General features: G+C 38.9%; 1 protein-coding gene across 5 annotated transcripts in view; it reads right to left on the reverse strand.

Moving 5' to 3' along the window:
• Positions 1–2,965: 2,965 nt before the first annotated feature.
• The window catches only part of MARCHF6 (membrane associated ring-CH-type finger 6), a 55,997-nt gene continuing 40,990 nt past the window's right edge, over positions 2,966–17,972 (reverse strand). For 2 of the 5 annotated variants that reach the window (XM_042806868.1, XM_042806867.1), the window contains exons 20-26: positions 15,358–15,427; positions 13,992–14,173; positions 12,442–12,576; positions 10,249–10,338; positions 8,699–8,831; positions 7,569–7,704; positions 2,966–5,251 (exon numbers count right to left, since the gene is read on the reverse strand). In XM_042806868.1, coding sequence (XP_042662802.1) covers positions 5,161–5,251; positions 7,569–7,704; positions 8,699–8,831; positions 10,249–10,338; positions 12,442–12,576; positions 13,992–14,173; positions 15,358–15,427 — 837 coding nt within the window. In that variant the 3' untranslated portion in view covers positions 2,966–5,160. Of the gene's footprint in view, positions 5,252–7,568; positions 7,705–8,698; positions 8,832–10,248; positions 10,339–12,441; positions 12,577–13,991; positions 14,189–15,357; positions 15,428–17,972 lie in introns of all 5 variants that reach the window. The other 3 variants (XM_042806866.1, XM_042806865.1, XR_006166898.1) reach the window with 2 other exon arrangements.

Genomic DNA, 17,972 nt, shown 5'->3' on the forward strand with positions numbered 1-17,972 from the left:
AAGATAAACTGCATCAAGTAACAAAAACCTCTGGGGGATATGCTGCTTACTCTTTGGAGAAAGAGCAGCATGGCCAGTGCTCTCCTCGCTCCTTGGACCCCAACCGAGGGGCTGGGGGGGGGGGGGAGTGTGTGTGAATTACACTGGAACATCTGCTTAAAGATTACTCTAATCCATGGAAATAAAAGGGAGACAACAAAGACAGCATAACAAATAATAAAGACTGGAATAACCTCTGAGATAGTTTGTGAGTGATATTAAGAGCAAGAGGCAGGTGAGGGAGGGAGGCTTCAGCTTCAGTTTCAAGGGTTGGTGGGGTGACAACAGTTGTTAGTTACAGGCAGGTTAATGAAAGGTTGTTGAAGGAAACTCAGGGTCACACAGGTAATTAATGTGGCTGTCAGGTCAACAATCCCCTTCCAAGGAGGAAGAGGGAGATACTACAGAAAGGCACAGTGAGAGGGACTTGGATAGATCAGGTTGAGAATCTTGGCTCAAAGTTACAAAGGTAGTAAGGCCTAAACAATCTACGTTAAGAAAAAACTGATCAAACTCTCTGAAAACACAGGTAGTAAATACACAAGCGTAGCTTCAGTGAAAATAGTAACTCAGATTCTTCCTAGACACAGAATACTTCCCCCCCCTCCTTGCATTTTACCAATTCCTCTCTTTTATAAAGAGCATTTAAAAGTATATCCACAGACATAACCGTTGCTTTACAGTGGCACTGCCCGATCTCACAATCAAAATTCTGCTGCTGCTTTGTGCTCCCATGACTCTTGGTCACAAGTAGGCAGAATACCCCACGTTTACACCATTCTAATGCAGCAGGATTTTTAGATTCAGCACATTCCTTACCCAACTTCACCAGGTGTGTATGGACTTTACACCTGCCGAACATGGCACACCAGTGCAGATCTTCACTATTTAGGTTCTAATATATAAACTCTATTCAACGTAAGTAAATAATGAGCTTGGCAGTGTTCTCTGTTTCTGTAAGCCACAAGGAAGTTTGTTCTCTCTAGGTGAAACTGGTGGAATTTCCCAGGAACAGAAACACAGTCTTTGAAAGCCAAGTGGTTCAACATAAATCAGACAAGTGAGGTTAAATGCCTCCCCGCCATCGACATCAGACAACTCCAGAGACATTTGACTTTTTCTTATTCCGGGGGGGGGGGGCGGAAAGCACGTATGCAGCTTTGGCATTGGCCACTGCTCAACAAGTAAGAGATAGCAGCAGGCAAGCGTAGAAGCAGCAAAACTGATGTGCAAAGTCGTGAAATAATTTTGCCATTGCTCCATCCCTCAGGTTATATTGAATTCAAAACACTGTTTATTTTTGAACAGTATTTGACCTTTGGAAATACCATCTTCTAAAAATTTCTATTATTGAGTAACTTTGATTTTAGCATACGGTTTCTCAATTTATGGTGACTTCTAAATGAAGCACTTAAAACCAGAAGCACAGCTTCTTGTCTGGAATAATCATAGACTTAAAATCGCTGTTAACTATGCAATTCTTGAGCTCCTGTTAATCTAATTAAGAACAGAAATAAGAGAGGTCTAACTTATTATTATGCTTTATAAAAGCTTCCTGTTTCCAAAGGCAGCTTCCCTTTTTTTGCATCTTCATTACAGTTTTGCAACCTTACCCTACTACCAGGATTCAGTTCCCTGTTTAATGTTTTTATTATCTGTACTGCCAATTATGTGTGATTTTATTATCTGCCAAGAACCCCACTCACTGCTCAGGCTGTGCAGTGCCCGCTCACAAGGCAATCAGAACAAGAACACTTAACCTGGCCACAAATAATTTCCCATCTAGAGATAAACAAACGGGCAGACAGTGGAGTGTGAGGAAACAAAACGACGCTGAGCTGCGCGCCGGGCAGTGGAATCACCGAGCCCGTCATTCGCGCCTGGTAAAGGGCTTTTTCCAGAGTGCTCGGAAGAACGGTGGAGCTGCTGCGCAGATTTTTACAAAGACCTTTGCTCAAGCTTAGGGGAAAGCAAGGGAAGAGTTAATGCACTCAGCTGAAAAGTGACGGGAATACTGCAAGGGGTGTTGAAGCTGGCACCTTACTCAGAGAGGAAATAGTGACAGATTCCAGAGGGCCCTCAGAAACAAAACCAGGCTTTACCCAGGGGAGAAGGGGGAGTCAGAGAAAGAATGCGGAATTTTCACTATTTTTTAATCAATATAAAACAATCTGTGTATAACCAGCCAAAGCCACGCTGCAGTTAACTTCTTTCAGTATGCAAGAGAGCTGCAGAGCCATCTGAAAATTCTTGGATGGAGACCTGTTGAACTACTAACAGCGTTAGATACTCAACGCCACGAAGGGGATACAATTAAGCCTCCAACCCCTCCAATTCAAGACCCAAGGTCTACACAAATTGTGCTGAAAGGACACACACACACACACAGAATTTTTCCCACTTGAAGAGTAAAAACTGCTGCGTGCTGTATTACTGTAGCACAGATGGAAGGCACCGGCACAGAGCTCGTCAGCTTAGGAACAGCTAACTTACATGCTTACTGTCAAGTTTCTATCCCAGAGAAGTACACGCAGCACAATGAGGCAATCTATTAAAATTTAAAACAGTAAAAAAAAAAAGTAGTGTTATTTAATTATTGTTCTATACAACTCCCATCTTCTTTCCCAAAACACATGTTAAAAAAAAAAAAAAAAAAAAAAAAAAAAGGAGATATGGAGATGAGATTTTTTTTTTTTTGAAAATTCACAATGGGCAGTTTCAGCAACAAAACTTCACCTGGAATCCGTGAAGCAGTGCAAAAGCAAGCACAGCAGTTTGACTTGAAACCAGTTCTCCGTAACAAAGAGCCCATACAGGTAACATAAGCTACATTAAAGCAGCTACAGTTCACGTTACATGACTGGCCCGATTAATTTTTTTCTGTTATGACCTGCAAGATAACAGCAATAAGAAACAGCAGAAGGGCTTTTTCTTAATAAATTTTAATGTTAAGACCAGTTTGTCTGGATAAAAACACAAAGTTACAAGAACCACACTACTGCAAATTCTGCATGAGGCACAGTAGTGCTCGCGATATTTGTGTGGCAAGACCATTTTGGAACTGTTTAGGAAAGATATGTCGAAGACAGAATCTTGGCATAAGTAAGACTGTAGGTCACCAGTGAATTTCATATTGTCAAAATATATCTGTCCCACAATGTACACCACTGTAAATAGTCAAATGCAATATTTATGCACATCAAAAACATATGGGGTGAATACTCAATTTAGCATTTAGTCAGCAACAGTGAAAGAGAGAAAGATTTTGGTTATGTTTCTATGTTTTCATTTCACTGGAAATTTCCTAATAAATCACTCCGAATATTGGTGGCTCAAAACCACCAGGACAAAAGTCATTCTGTAAAACAGCAGTTTCTGTCCTTCCGACAGTGACAGCCCATCCTCCTGCCACTAGATGCATTTGGCTTGCGCTCACTGCCTTGGAACGTGAGTCCAGGCACCAAAACATGACCCACCACCACCACAGCCTGGGCCACATCAGCTCAGAGATGCAACATCAATAAAAGGAGATGACACTCTCGAAGCACCTGCCAGATCCTCAAGTATTAATTACATACACAGATGCTTAAGTACAGACTACTGAAGGACAGCGTACTGAGCAGCAAGTTAAATGTTCCATCAGTTTTCTGATTACTGCAAGTGATACTCACATTTCCCCCGTTTAATCTAGAAAAGATACTGCAATCTAAGCATGTGATTGGATGCTACTTAAAGCTTTGCGATACTGTTATGTATTTTAAAATATCTACATAAAAAAAACCCCAAACATTACTGCAAAAGAACTCTATCTACATATAGAAATAACACAGACTTGATTTGGTGGCTCTTTTTTGACTGTGGCCTTGCAAAGAAATCTCCTAACTCTTCCTTGCCTGTTTAATAGCATATGTATTTCCCTACTCCACAGGCCATAAATGGTACACGATGAAACACTTCCTCAATATTATTCCCATAAAAACTCATAGTGACCAATTCTGAAAGAAAAAGGATTTTTGTTGTTTTTGTTGTTACTGAGGGCCCTTTTTTTTTTTTTTTAAACAAGTAATTGTGCAATATAAAGTTCATACTACAATTTGAAACTTTGGTAACTTACAGAAAAAAAACACAACAATTCAAGCTCTTTAATTAAGGACCAGGTCAGAATGTTGCTTACACTATGCTTTTTGTTTCTGTGCACACATATCAGATAAGGTTTATCCCTCCTCTTGAGGGCCTGAAAAATTCTATTACCAATAAGAAATTGGCTACAATTTAAGTTGTGAACCTATCTAATTTTCCTTGGTATCTTTAAATGCTTCCATCACCTAGCCTTAGTCATTTTTTTACTTACTGTTTCAATTCAGGAAACCCTGATTCCCAGAGCCAACCCCTGTCCCGCCCCCAACAGAAAGACTCAGCTGAGCCTCAGCAAGTACATCTGAATTCTCAGAAGAGGAAATATTTTCTTGATTTAACAGCAACTGTACAATATTACAAACTCAGACACATGAAAAACAATCAGGCAATAGAAAAATGTACAACAGCTTTGGTGTTATACAAAATAATAAAAAAAGACTTGACAGCAAGATACATAGGTCATTATGGTCTCACCACAGCCACTCCACTGCTAACTGTAAGACAGTTATTTACTTTCGATGTTCTCTGTGTGGCCTTTCCACTCATGAAAAATCATACTATATTACTACAATAAGAACTGTTATGAACACCATAAAGTAAGCTCCAAATTTTATAAAAACATCTTGCCTCTTTGCACTATTGCTTTGTGGCACATTGTCAACAGAACAGCAGTCCAAAATAAAGTGACAACTAGATTTAATAAATTAATATACTTTTTTAAAGATGTACAATGCACATTCTTTTTAATCCAAGGTTTTAGGGTGTCAGGATACTTCTATTTACACATATACAGACCTCAGACAGCGCTGGTAACATCCGAAAATGCAGATAAGGACCAGAGCCTTAACTGCTATCTGGACGCTACTAACAGAAGTCAAAACACTGCCGAGAGTATTACTGGGAGAGATATTCAAAGACTGAAAGTCTATGAAAAAAGGACATGTGAAGGCAAAGGGGAGGTCACGATGTTTAATATGACCGTATCTATTCTTGTGAAGACTGAGGTGGAGCTGTTGATGTGCCTTGTTTACCAGACTTCCGTTCGTAATTCACAAGTCGTTGCCCAACAAGGTACCTGATGGCAGTAAAAACAGTGAGAAGTTAACCAAGTTAATGCAGTTCTGTAACACAGAGCCACCTGATGTCCTTTGCTGCAGAAGTAGCTTTCTCATTTCAATAAAAGTTATTCTACAAGCGATCCCTTCCCCCCTTAATGGTCTTCAACCATCCTCATTTTTTTTTTTTTTTTTTTTTTTTTTTCTTTTCAGCATTCAGGCATTTCTTAATGGAATACAGGCATTACAGGGCTGTGTTTACAGCGTTAACGTTGGTGGTCATACAATTCAGACATAAGCTGAATGAAGATATGAAATATAAAGACTGTGTTTGCCTTATTTATATACCCATCCCCTTTGCTGGGTGCTGCTTTTCAGAGCATCTTCACGCCAGTGTCTGTCTGAGCCACGGCCACTTGAACACCTGGGACAACTACTGAGGTACAAACACAAACGAGAGTGCTGACGAGGCTCGGAGTTCAGGGAAGGATCTGCCACTATGCAGCACAAGCGCTGGGGAGGAGCGGCTCAGCTCACATATCCGTGAAGAGCACCCCGGGTGAGAAAAGTGAATAATGGAAAGCAAGAACTTTTACTGCAGACCAATCTTTAAGGGGAGAATACCCTAACGCTACTCCACATCAAGCCTAAGGGGCTGCGCAATTCCTTTATTTAAATTATGTTTCAACATCTCACCAGCTCATCAGTTTTCCTATCTTTCACACTGTTCCTTACTGCCTCTGTATCACAGTTTCACGCTCCTACTTTTTGCCACCTAAATTCTTTTCCGTGCCTATTTGTATGCTGGTTCTATGTGTGGAAGGATCACATACACGTATGAATTCTTCCCCTGAAACCTGCCATTTCCTTCAGAAGTTTTTTCACCACCACGCCTCTTCTCATAGTACCATAAATAACCAAACAACATCACGGATTTTTTGTACGTTTTATAACGTCACAAGAACCTGTATATACTTTTGAAATTTGTAACACAAAAGAATTAAGCACATTTCTAAACCACAAATCTCCAGCACGCACGACTATGCTTGCTTAATTTCTGAAGTGGAATCATTAACTTAAGCTGTACAAACTTCTTGTCTACAAGGGTGGTTGTAACACTTAATGTGTTCATTTTATATCAAAGTAATTTTCACTTAGATATGTTTTCACAGCTTTGTGTACTGTTTACATGCCTTATTTACACAAGAAAGCAACCTGCAACGTTAATGCAAGTTGCACTTCAATGCACATTCTGCCTGAAAGATGCTAACACTTAGCTCAAAACCCATTTGCAAAGATAGATACCAGCTATACATGCTACAGTAGGCCAAATACTACAGAACATGTTATGCAGGCAGGTGGGGAACAGGATTTAAATCAGCTGATCAAATAAAACGTGCTAGAATATAAATGGATGTGCTGAGAGTTTAATTTTAGGTGCAGCTGTTCTAATACTTCTAGATACTATTAATTTTGCATTTACACTGAACACTTAATGTATCAGTGACTTCCTAACATTTAAAATTCATAGAAGTTTATTTTAGGCTTGACTCCTTTTGGAGTCAGTGGAAAGCAAAACTTCTAGGGTAACTCAGGGCATGAATGCAACAAACTCATTTATTCATTTCCAACAGAAAAGAAGGCTGTGAAGACTAGTTGCTGGGGTCCAAAACTTATTTTTCTAAATAACCAATACGTAAGGTTATTAGGGGAACACAGAAAATGAGGTACTAAGGATAACACAAAAATCCCCTCAGAAACTAAGCAGGATAACCAGAAAAAAACACTGCGAAAATTAGTATTTTATCAGGCATCTGAGTAATACAGAGTAATAATTACTGAAAACATCAGAAGACAGTACGAAATTTGGGAAGGGCAAACTCCATCAAATCAACCGAACGTGCTTTAACAGGTTAATTGGACTAACGAGTAGAAAGACTAAGGAAAAAGTTATGCGGAAAAGGCTGGGGAAATGATTTTATAAGCGGGAGGTTGAGACGGGCTTTTAGTTCCTGATACCTCGTGACTGTCATGTTCCCTTGTCCTTCAGGACTACAGGGGGGGAGGCAAAGCAGCAACCAGCTTCGTTTGCGGTAAAACGCACTCAAGTCAGACACAGGGCAGCGCCCTCCGTTTCGAAAGGAAACCTATTCTTGGGCTTCTTTACCCGACCCACTGGTAAAACGTTTGCCCAGAACAGCTTAGGTCTGCCTCAGAGGATCATTTGTCTAGAAAGCTTCCGAGAACCCCTTTCAGCCCAAAGCATCCGAATCCAGCCTGAAGTTGTTCTCGCGATTTAAAGCGGAAAAAAATAAAAACCCCACACGATCTACTCACTTGTCGTTTTTAATATGTTCATAAAGGCGCTTGAACTGGCGGACTTGGAAGGAGAGAATTCCCATCAAAACCACCACCATAAGCAGAAAAGGGTAAATCCGTCGCTGCACGAGGTTTTGCATTTCGGCGGTAACTCCTGCGAAACAAGACACAAGCCTCGCGCAATCTGACGTTGCTAGAGTAACGCACACGCTCCTGCTCCTCTACCTTTTGTTATACTGTAACGTCAGTAGAAGGGCTGTGAAATCAACAACGCGGATTTATCCCAGAGATCCAACGTGACCACTGCTGCAGTTTTGCATCTGAAGCATTAAAGCTGAACGGTTTCCATTAACACAGTGAAAACCCAGAGGAAAAAAAAAAAAAAAAAAAAAATGGGCTTATCAGCTCTTCTTGCTTATCGACTTCTATATAGCCCGTATCAGGAAAAAGTGGACAGTATAAAAGTCTGCATTAAAGTGAGATGTTGGAAGAATAAAATGGGACTTCTATAACATGTTGACATCAAAGCTAACTAGCAAGGTAACTGTCGATGAAAAAGCACATCTACCTTGCTTCTAATAAAATTACTTCTTTCAATTATGGAGATAGCAAAGTCTGAAATAAAAAAAAAAGCTCTATTTATAATTTACATTTTACTACTGCATGAAAACCTCAAAACAAAACCAGTACTTTCACCTGTTCTAAGCTTCCTTTAGAATCTGACAAGTCAGAAAAGATGTCCTCAGCTCAGCACAGCTCGAAGACAGACTGAAATTAAAGGTTCATTGTCCAAAAAGAAATGAATTAATCTTCCCCTTCCCAAACTAGCTAGGTACTGACATTTCTGCTGTTAAGATATGATGCAGTCCCATGCTGCTGATGTATTCTGCACTTTGTTTATTAAAAAGCCAGTCTGAGCAACGTACTGCATTTCTCAAAAAATCCCTAAGCTTTTCAAGTGACACGGCAATCCTTAAGCATTTACATCTGCTGGCAGAATAGTGGGGGTTTTTGGTGTTGTTTTGTTTTTTTTTTTTTTTTTTTTTTCTTTTTAAAATAATCTAGAGCTCAAAGCTTTATTTCCATGGATATATTTACATTGCTGTAAACCACCAGATGATAAGCAGGTATTCTGAATGTATACATACCTAATAAAGGTACCACACCAGAAGCTATGATGTATGGTACACACAGGGAAAGTAGCAGGACAGAGATCACAGGTGCTGCCAGTTTACGGATTATGAAGTGTAAATCAATGTTACGAATCCCATTTGCATATACCTAAAAAGAACAAGTTAGGAGTAGAACGGATCAATCAAGAAAGCCATGCTTTGCACTGACAGGACTAATTACAAGGCTTTACATAATTCTCCTTATGTATCCAACTCGAAGAAATCCATGATGGCCACAGTCAAAGAAGGAAAAACCTCTGTGCCAGCCTACGTCACGAGGGTTCCAGGAAGCCACTAAGAGTGCCCAGGAGAGCAACTTTCACCTGGAATAGTGGCGTGATTTGGCTGCAGGGGTGCAAGCGACCAGCTGAAAGATCATTAAATAGAGCTGTGGATGGTGTTTTTGTGGGTGACCTGGGATCCCTCTGTGCTGTTAATCCGCTGAACGAGGATCCTGTGTGTGCTAATAGAGTCAAGCTATTAAATTTGGTAACAGCGGCAGAAAACGGGATTTTATTTTGTACTTGGTTGGGCAGATCAGGGCCTCTCCGTGCGGAGCCTGTGCGTCAAGACACAGCCTCCACAATTCCTGAGTTTCTGCAGCTACTCCTAGGAGCTCAGGTCTCAACATGACTGGACTAATCATGAGAAAAGACCAATTTCAAATGGCTAGCACACACAGCTAGACAGTGGCCTCTGCCTCACAAGAGCATGTGCATAACAAACAGCCCCAGGGTGAGAGCATTCAAAAGGGAAGGAAGAGCCACGGCGTGCATGGGAAGGTGCTCACAGAATGAAGACTGCACTTCTCCACTACGACTCCTGAAGCGGTCAGTAAATGGTTTAACAGCTGGGACTGTGTGCTAGCCTTAGTCAAGGGAGGCAGCCTTTGTTAGAGAGGTCAGGACGTGCACCATAGCCACTACGTAAGAGTGCAGGGCTGAAAGGTTACTTTCCGACAAAGAACTGACATACTTCATTGAGACAGGTGTAGAGCTTCAAGGTTATTATCAAGAAAAAAAAAATACTTCTGCCGAAGAAAGCAACAGGCCATGTGAGTCAGAATGGCTCACAAAAGCTGTTCTGTCTTGCTTAGTAATCAAAGGGGAATGGAAAAGGCGTCCCTCATAGGCACTCAGCTATAACGGAGGAAATCTCTACAGCTCTGGAGAAGGCAGGAATTCTCTGTTCTTGGGTGGCAGACATAAATAGCGTCCAGTATTTGAACATCTATGAATTCATCTGAAGAAATAATGATGTTTCTTACTGTAATACAAACCTGATAAAACTGCATAGAGGTATATGCAGCATTTTCTTGATTTCAGAGGTTTATTTTGGTTTTATTATTAAGTGTACCTTAATGCATTTGGCTATACCGCTTAAAAGGACTCCACAAGACTAGCTGAGTTTTACACAATTACTCAAATTACTCCATTACTACAACAGTAACTCAGTTTTCTGACTCACGTGCAAAACGCATTCAAAATGTATTATACAAATAATTCATATGGACAGTTTCTCCCTACCTGTTCAATAACAGTTTTCAGCCACCACTGGGGACCCATCAGTGTTATGGCAGCAATTATTTTGGCATGCAGAACTCCAAGAGCCCAGTCCTAATTTTGTAAAAAGGAACTGTTAGCACTAACATTTTAAAATAGTTTGACAACCAAAAGCTTTTAGAGCAACTTGTTGATATTACTTATAAGTGAAAAGATAATTACTTTTCTATTTACATGGAACATTGTTTAAAAGAGGTGACATCTTTTGCAGACTCATAAGAAAAAGAGGATGTTCTCAAGCTTAACTGACATCTCTAAAACATTCAGCTCCCTGGAACCAGGAAAATCAGCTACTATTAAACCAGAGACAAATGCAAAATAAAAGCGTTACACTTACTTAAAGCAACAAACTACCGTTCTGGTACAAAATAATTAACACTAGTAGCACTTCCCTAGAAATAAGTTATTTTGATTCCTTTAAAGAAAGAAGAGAAACAAGAAGCAAAGATGTTCACATGTCAGGAAACATTTTTTTTTTCTTCTTTTCTTTTAAATTTTAATTTTTCACAAAACCCTACACCTTATGTGAGAAAACCTAAACAAAGCAAGGCAATGTTCCTCACTAAAGAACCTATAACTATTCAGAGGAAAATTTATGCTTTAACCTATACTGCAATTATTATGGCATGGAATTAAAAGAGCACAATATAACTACAGGCTTCTAGTAAACACATCATGAGTCAGTCCTTTCTGAATTCCAGATATTTGTAAGAGATACTTCCATAAAACCCACCAAAAATGGAATGCAAAGCATAAGTTGACAAGGCAGAATAAACAGCTACGGAACCGGTAAGGCTTAAGGCATCATAGGTTAACTTTCTTAAACTGACGGGGAAATACATTTTCTTTAACCGGTTATTTTAGAAGACAGCTTTTGTTAATGTTTACTACCCCAGATACGTTCAAAAATTTAAAAACTTGTTACAAAAAAAGTCAGTGTTAAAGCTGCTTTGCATTTGCCCAGGCACGTAAATTTTGTACAATTACTCTCTTTTGTGAAAAATCTAAATCGTTCATTTTCAACAGATCCTTGTTAATTTAAAGCAAGTCTCACATCCCTCTACCCTGATACTCTGAGGAAGCTCTTCCACATGAAAATGAAATCATTCAGCATATTTAATTCTAAACTTTTAAAGACTTCACATGCAAAAATTAAGAATTTTTGTAATCTCTAGCGTTACAAAATATTTCCCACACTGTTTGGAAACCATGATCATCTACCACTGCAATCATATGATGTCCTGACTTATCAGTCATTTAGTTAAACAGACACCCCCAAAGTATACTTGTATTATAAAATAATGGAATAGTTAAATCAGCAGTCAAGTTCTCCTTTGTGTTACGGCTTTCACACGTTTGGATACCAAAAGTAAATGAAAGCTTGTTTATGGGCAGCTTAGAAAATCACTATCCCTGAACACTTTATTGTTACTGAGTACTAGGCATTCTAGATCTTTTGAATTACGGTTCTCTCAGCGTTCCTTTGAGTTACGAGTTCTTTCAAAACTCAGCCTAGGTGATGCAAGTATTTGTCACTCAATGCACTGTACCTTCATCCCTTCCCCCAACTGGCAGGAGAAAAGTCTGCACTCCCTTAACCTGTGAGACTCGACTGAAGAAGAACAAAACACTACCACCTCAAAATCTTGTATTAATGGTTTGGCATCTCAACCTAAAATCAGAATGATCCTAAAGCCTATCAAAATTCCATCCATAGTGTGTATCTTCACTGAATTAAAGCCTTGTACAGAAAAAAAAGACCAACTGAACCTCTCGCTGCATACCTGTCGGCAGTAAGCTCTCCATAAAGGTCAGACAGAGTATGTGCATCTATGCAGATGTACATGCAGCTATACTAATTTCTGTACATAACTTTACAAATATGCTACTGAAAAGAAGCGTCTATCTGATCACTGAACTGCAAAGGTCCTCTCATGTCATCCCCCAAAGTTCAGCTTTTCATCCTTAAAATTCCTAAGCGTATCCCTTTGGTTCAGGTAATCCTCACATCCAGACTGGCTGCCTTTTCTCTACCACACCGAAACATACTCCTGGAAAATGTTCTGAGGCACTGAATCACCATGAAACATGAACTCCCCTGCCCCTTACTCCTACGTAACTAAACGTATCAACAGCAGAAGAATGGGAACAACTGACCTGCCAAGGATAGAAGAGAGGTGTTTGATCCAAAGGAACTCTCAAAGGCGCAACGATGACCAGTTCAAACAGAAGACCGAGCAAAAGTGGAACCACACCAGCTAGCAGTATAGCCACTATTAACGTCTTCATTATCTAAAAAACCCAAGACACCTTATTAGTATGTTTAATAGAGTATTCTTTTTGTTTAAATTTAAAAATGTAACTTAAACTACACAAACAGATAAAGCTGGAGGAAAAAAAAACAAAAAAACAAAAAAACACGACCACGCAGACCTTTAATTCCAAGATACACACACCTAGAAATAATTTTTATTACATATAGAGTTTTGCAATGCAAGTTTTCAAGACTGGGTCCTATTCCATGCCCCCCTCCAGAAAAAGTCATGACTGTGGCTCCTACTGGTGTCCATACAGTTTTAAACCATATAATCACCTTTGACCATTATCAGTAGGGAATACTATCAAATGGCACTTCATTATATTGAGTATTCTTGTATGTCAGAAAATTGGAGAAGCATCTTTCCAAAACTGCTGAGTTTTCTCCAGTGAAATCCAAACCTTAAAAATTCACTAATTATGGACTAGTTCTGACTTAGAAATGAGAAACTCAGAAGATCACGCTGGAGTCTTTCGTTGTTCTAGAATTCTCTTAATTTAAAATCAGATCTGACATTAGTCTGACTTAAATAACATGATCGGGAGAGAGGACAAAGGATAGGTAGAGCATTACATTTTAGTTCTGTATTTAGTTAAACAACCTTAAGATTTCCTAAAGGAATATGATGGATACTTGGAAAATGTCATAATACATGAAGAAATATAAACTTGCAGTGCTCTTCTGTCTGTACTAGTCCAATGAGAACATAAGCACATCCATCACAAGATACCATTTATGCTATGAATATTTAAAATTATTACACTTAGGCAAGAAATCTATTATAGAAATCCTCAAACCCAAAACCAAGATAAAAAGGTGGGATATAATTTGTTGCCAAGGTGAGAACCTGAACACCTGGTAATAAAAAAGGATATTTTTTCTTTAAAAATATTAATTTGAACACCGCAAAGATCTGACAAATCATAAAGAACTTTCTGAAAAAATGCATCAAGCTACTTTGAAGAGATACACACATCATCATCTATCACATTTAATAGTTTTGTTTTGTTTTTTTAATAATGTCAAGTTGCTAAATGACTAATCATTAAGCTTTCAGGTGTATGTGAAAACGTGAATGTATTTGAGGACACATCACCTATGGGATAATACAATGCAACATACTTTTAAAGGAAAGCAGAAAAACATACATGTGTGTGTAAACATATATAGGCAAACTGATTTACACTGATTGCTCAACCTTGTGCTAAATGGCTTCCAACAAATAGTTAGCCTATGCAATGGGAATGCAAGCTGCAAATGCCTCAATATGGTCTGAAAAGGGAAATGTGGTATACACTACCGAGTAAAACCTGCAAGCAAAGAAATGAAACAGGTTTTGTTAGCTACTTTTTCGGTAAGTCGGTACAGTTTTTTTCCCCTCAAGACTCACCATGAGAGACCATTCCTTGACCTTCTGAAAAATCACTCTACGACCCTGTGGCATCCAGGCGACCAGCACTGTCACTGCTCGGATAGTTAGCCAACAGACATAGAGACCACAAGCAGCTGTGTACAGCTCGTGGATTTTGGCAGTCCCCGTCCAAAATGACATTAACCACCGGCCAGCAAATACTGAAAACACAAACACTGTTAAATAGAGTAATACTTTTTGATGTATTAAGGAAGTATGCCTATTAAAAAATACTTACCAAATTTACCTTTAAATGTAAATGGTATTCAACATAAAACGGTGTTTTGGTACTATACCCGTAAGGCATGCATGTGTAAAGCACTACGTAAATAGTTATGGAGGTGACGCCAAACACACATGTAGAATTGGGGTTTTTTTCCCTAAAATATCATTACACCAGCAGTGTGAGCTGAACTACTGCAAAAGAAAGCACCGAATACGGCACTATTCAGAGCCTAAACACCAATCTTCAGAACGGCAAAGGCAATGATGGATCAGTGCATAAGCTTGAGCTTACATCTTACGAGCTATATCGGGCTTATTTCACCGCTTCAATTTTTTAAGACTCACTTGTAAGTGGGGCTTCTGAAGCTCTCCAACAAAAATCGGAGACTCATTTGCTATATTTCATCTTTTAGTAGTGCTTCTGTTCACTAGTGTTATAGTGGAATTATTTTATATACTATTAAAACCATCATAAAATTCCTAAGTCTGATCTCAACACACTATTGACTTTAAGACCGTTAATACAAGGAGGTCAAAATTACATAGTAAGATGGTAGTCAGGTTATAAAATTCAAGTGAGTTTACATGTCTTAATTTATTCCAAATTGTTTAAAAAAACCCCCAAACCTACAAAGTGCTTCTGATTTGGTTAAAGTACTTATTCATACATATTTAGGAAGTGGCACGTGTATCACTTCAAAGTCTTCTAGTGACCTGTCATAATGACACGTTCAGAATATTTAATTAAAGAACATACTGTAGAAGACCTCGTAACAACCTACATATTTTCATTCTCTAAACGGTAAAGCAGGTGCAAGAGTTTCAGTTCTGTTTTCCTCTCAATATTGCTACAAAGAATGTCTCAGCACTCGGAGCCCTGCCCTTAAAAGAAAATTATTCTACAACAAAACAACGGAAATGTCAATCTCTGTCATTTAAATACAGGCATTACCTCTATCATTTAGATTATTACAATTTGATGAGGTACCATGAAAAATGAGACATAATTTCCCATGTTTTCTCTTTTTAACTTTAAACAACGGTTTCAAAACATCTGCCATTGTTAAGCACGGCAACACACTGAGTTGTTTTTTAATCGCAGTTTTACAACAACACTTACCTGGTAAGGTAAGGCAGATGAGACTCGCAATCAGTAACGTTATGCACATGAAAACAATCAAAAGAAATATCTGAAACAGGAAAAGAGAGAAAGAGTTCATAAGAAAGTTACTTAACTGAAGCAAAAAAAAAAAAAACCAACATAAAAGATGTGTCATCCTAGGAAGGCAGCTGAGCTAGAATGTTGAAATACCGGCTGATCGTCACTGTACAAATAAATCAGGGATAAGAAACCTGTCCACAGTACACGCAGCACACCTACAGTGTTGTGTATTTCTTTCAAGAGTCCCCATCAGCCGTCACGACAGTAAAAACATCTGGATCCAGAATGACGGAAGTTCTTTGTTATGTTACATGAAAAACAATCTCTATTTCTGCACTGACCGGTACAACGACTGTCAATCAACCCCGAGAGGTTTCTAGCTCCCTGTGCCAGATAAGCAAGACAGTGGTTTTATAAGGAAAACCTTGCTGAGAAAGCTCTTCCAGATACCCTCAGGTTTATGTGGCCAGCAGCTGAGAGCAAACCTGGCGGCTCCTCAGGTTTACATCTTACCAGAGAACTCCAATGTACTTGACCTCTTTAAATATTTGAACGTCTCAAGGACCACGTGCTACGAAGTTCTGCTTCACTAATCAAAGCCACGCAACAAGCAAGCTTACTATGGGAAAACTAACACCTTATCACAATAACAGACTATTGGAAGTTAAATCTGTAACACGTTGTCCTCGACACTTTGGGGGACAATGTAGATCAGTCTCGCCTCTCGGTTAGGATCTTCAGCACTGCTTAAGAGAAGAGAAAAATCCTGTGATTTTGTAGACGTTAGCCTGCATGAAAATTCCACCATACCCAGTTACTCGCCAGGTGACAGCCACAGACCTTTTTTCACACAGACTCATCTCGTTCAGGTTAGGGGGTCTCAAAAGACAGAAAGAAAAAAAAAGCAGAGTAGCTGGCAACTGGCCTGCAGGCAAAAGGACTTCTCAGTGGTGAGGAGCACACAGCGTGACTTGCTTGGGACCAGTAGTGTCAAAGTAGTCACTTGGGGAACGAACGCTGGGGAAAAGGCAGTCCACGTGGGAACAAGCAGCACAGGAAGGACTAGAGCTGATAGGAGGCTTTTAAGCACCACACGTGGCTGCTTCTTGGATCAGTGAGCAGAAGAACATAGGAAAGGATGAGCAGCTCGTGACTTGGACCTAAACAGTGCACAAGGCATCTAGGCACTAGCATCGCAGGGACACTGACAGTGACTGCAATATATTCAGGCTCAAAGGTCTTGCAAGGACAGCTCTCCTCTCTCCAAAATCCACTACAATAATAGTATTTCAAAAAAGCAAACCAGCTATAATGAGAATATTTATTGAAAGAGCATTGAAGATAGTAGTCAAAAGGAAAAATGCTCACAGGAGATCCATTCAGATATACTGAAGTGAAGGTTTGGCACAAACTCACATTATTAATCGTAAGTCTAAAAAAAGTCTCCCCGAAGTTGTCAAAGCAAAGAGTAAAATAAAAATGGCTTCCAGAAAAAGATATTTCCAGAAGTTGGAAATAAATCCACAGGGGGAAAAAAACAGAAAATGGATGGACTCTGGCAAGTGAAATTCAAAACTACAGCAGGACAAGCCAAAAGGGATTTTAGAAATAACATACCAAGTCTATGAAAAGCAATGATAACTTTATTTTTATATATAGGGTTTGTTTTGTTTTTTTTTTTTAAAGGATCAGCAATAAAGTGGTAAAATCTAAAAATCCTCAGAAGAAAGCTTGCCAGAGTTTGTAGGCTCTGCTGACAACCATGGCTTATGAAAGGAAGGTTAAAGGAAGACAAGGCGGTAGTGGGAAAATTCAACAAATTCTGCACGTCAGCATTTGTGCTGGAGAAGCTTTGGGAGATCATCGCATGAGAACACTGATTTAAAAAATGAGTGAGTGAGAAGAGTTATCTAGATTTCCTGATAAAACTGATGATAGGATTTTATGTAGAATAAATAATAAAAAAAAAAATCTGTTTATTTTGAGATTAACAGTATGTACTTAAAATTAAAAAAAAAAAAAAAAAATCAAACCTATAGCTTTACATGCTTATTTGTAACTGAAGTAACATGAAGGATCAGTCCTTATTGCTTGCTCAAACCATATGGACATGAGTGAATTCTAGTGAAAAAAAATTCATACGTAATAAAAACTGAATATAAAACCACCTTCTCCTAGGTTCTTACAACTTGGTTAAAATTTAAAAAAAAAAATAATGAAAGCATAGAAAAGATCAGATGTTTACCCTGTGTTTTTTTCTTCTCAAATGCTTAAAATCCCATTTGAGAACATAATTAAAATACGGTGTTGGTCCACAGTGGAAATCCGTGCGGGAGACACATTTTTCATAAGATGAACTTATCTAAGTAGAACCAACGTCAGCATACCAAGAACCACAACTGAAGCACCCACGGTGATCCCGAATGATTAATTACTTAAAGTGGAACCACGGATGTAGAATCACGTGTTTGAGATTGTGCAAGTCCTTGTCATATCTCTTGATGAAAACAACAGAAAGAAATTCAGTCAAATCAGATTTTCTTTTATTTCTACATTCTGTAGAAGTCTCCAAA

This window comes from Tyto alba, unplaced genomic scaffold (genome assembly GCF_018691265.1).
Source record: "Tyto alba isolate M040663 unplaced genomic scaffold, T.alba_DEE_v4.0 Super-Scaffold_48, whole genome shotgun sequence".
In the NCBI taxonomy this organism is placed as follows: Eukaryota; Metazoa; Chordata; class Aves; order Strigiformes; family Tytonidae; genus Tyto; species Tyto alba.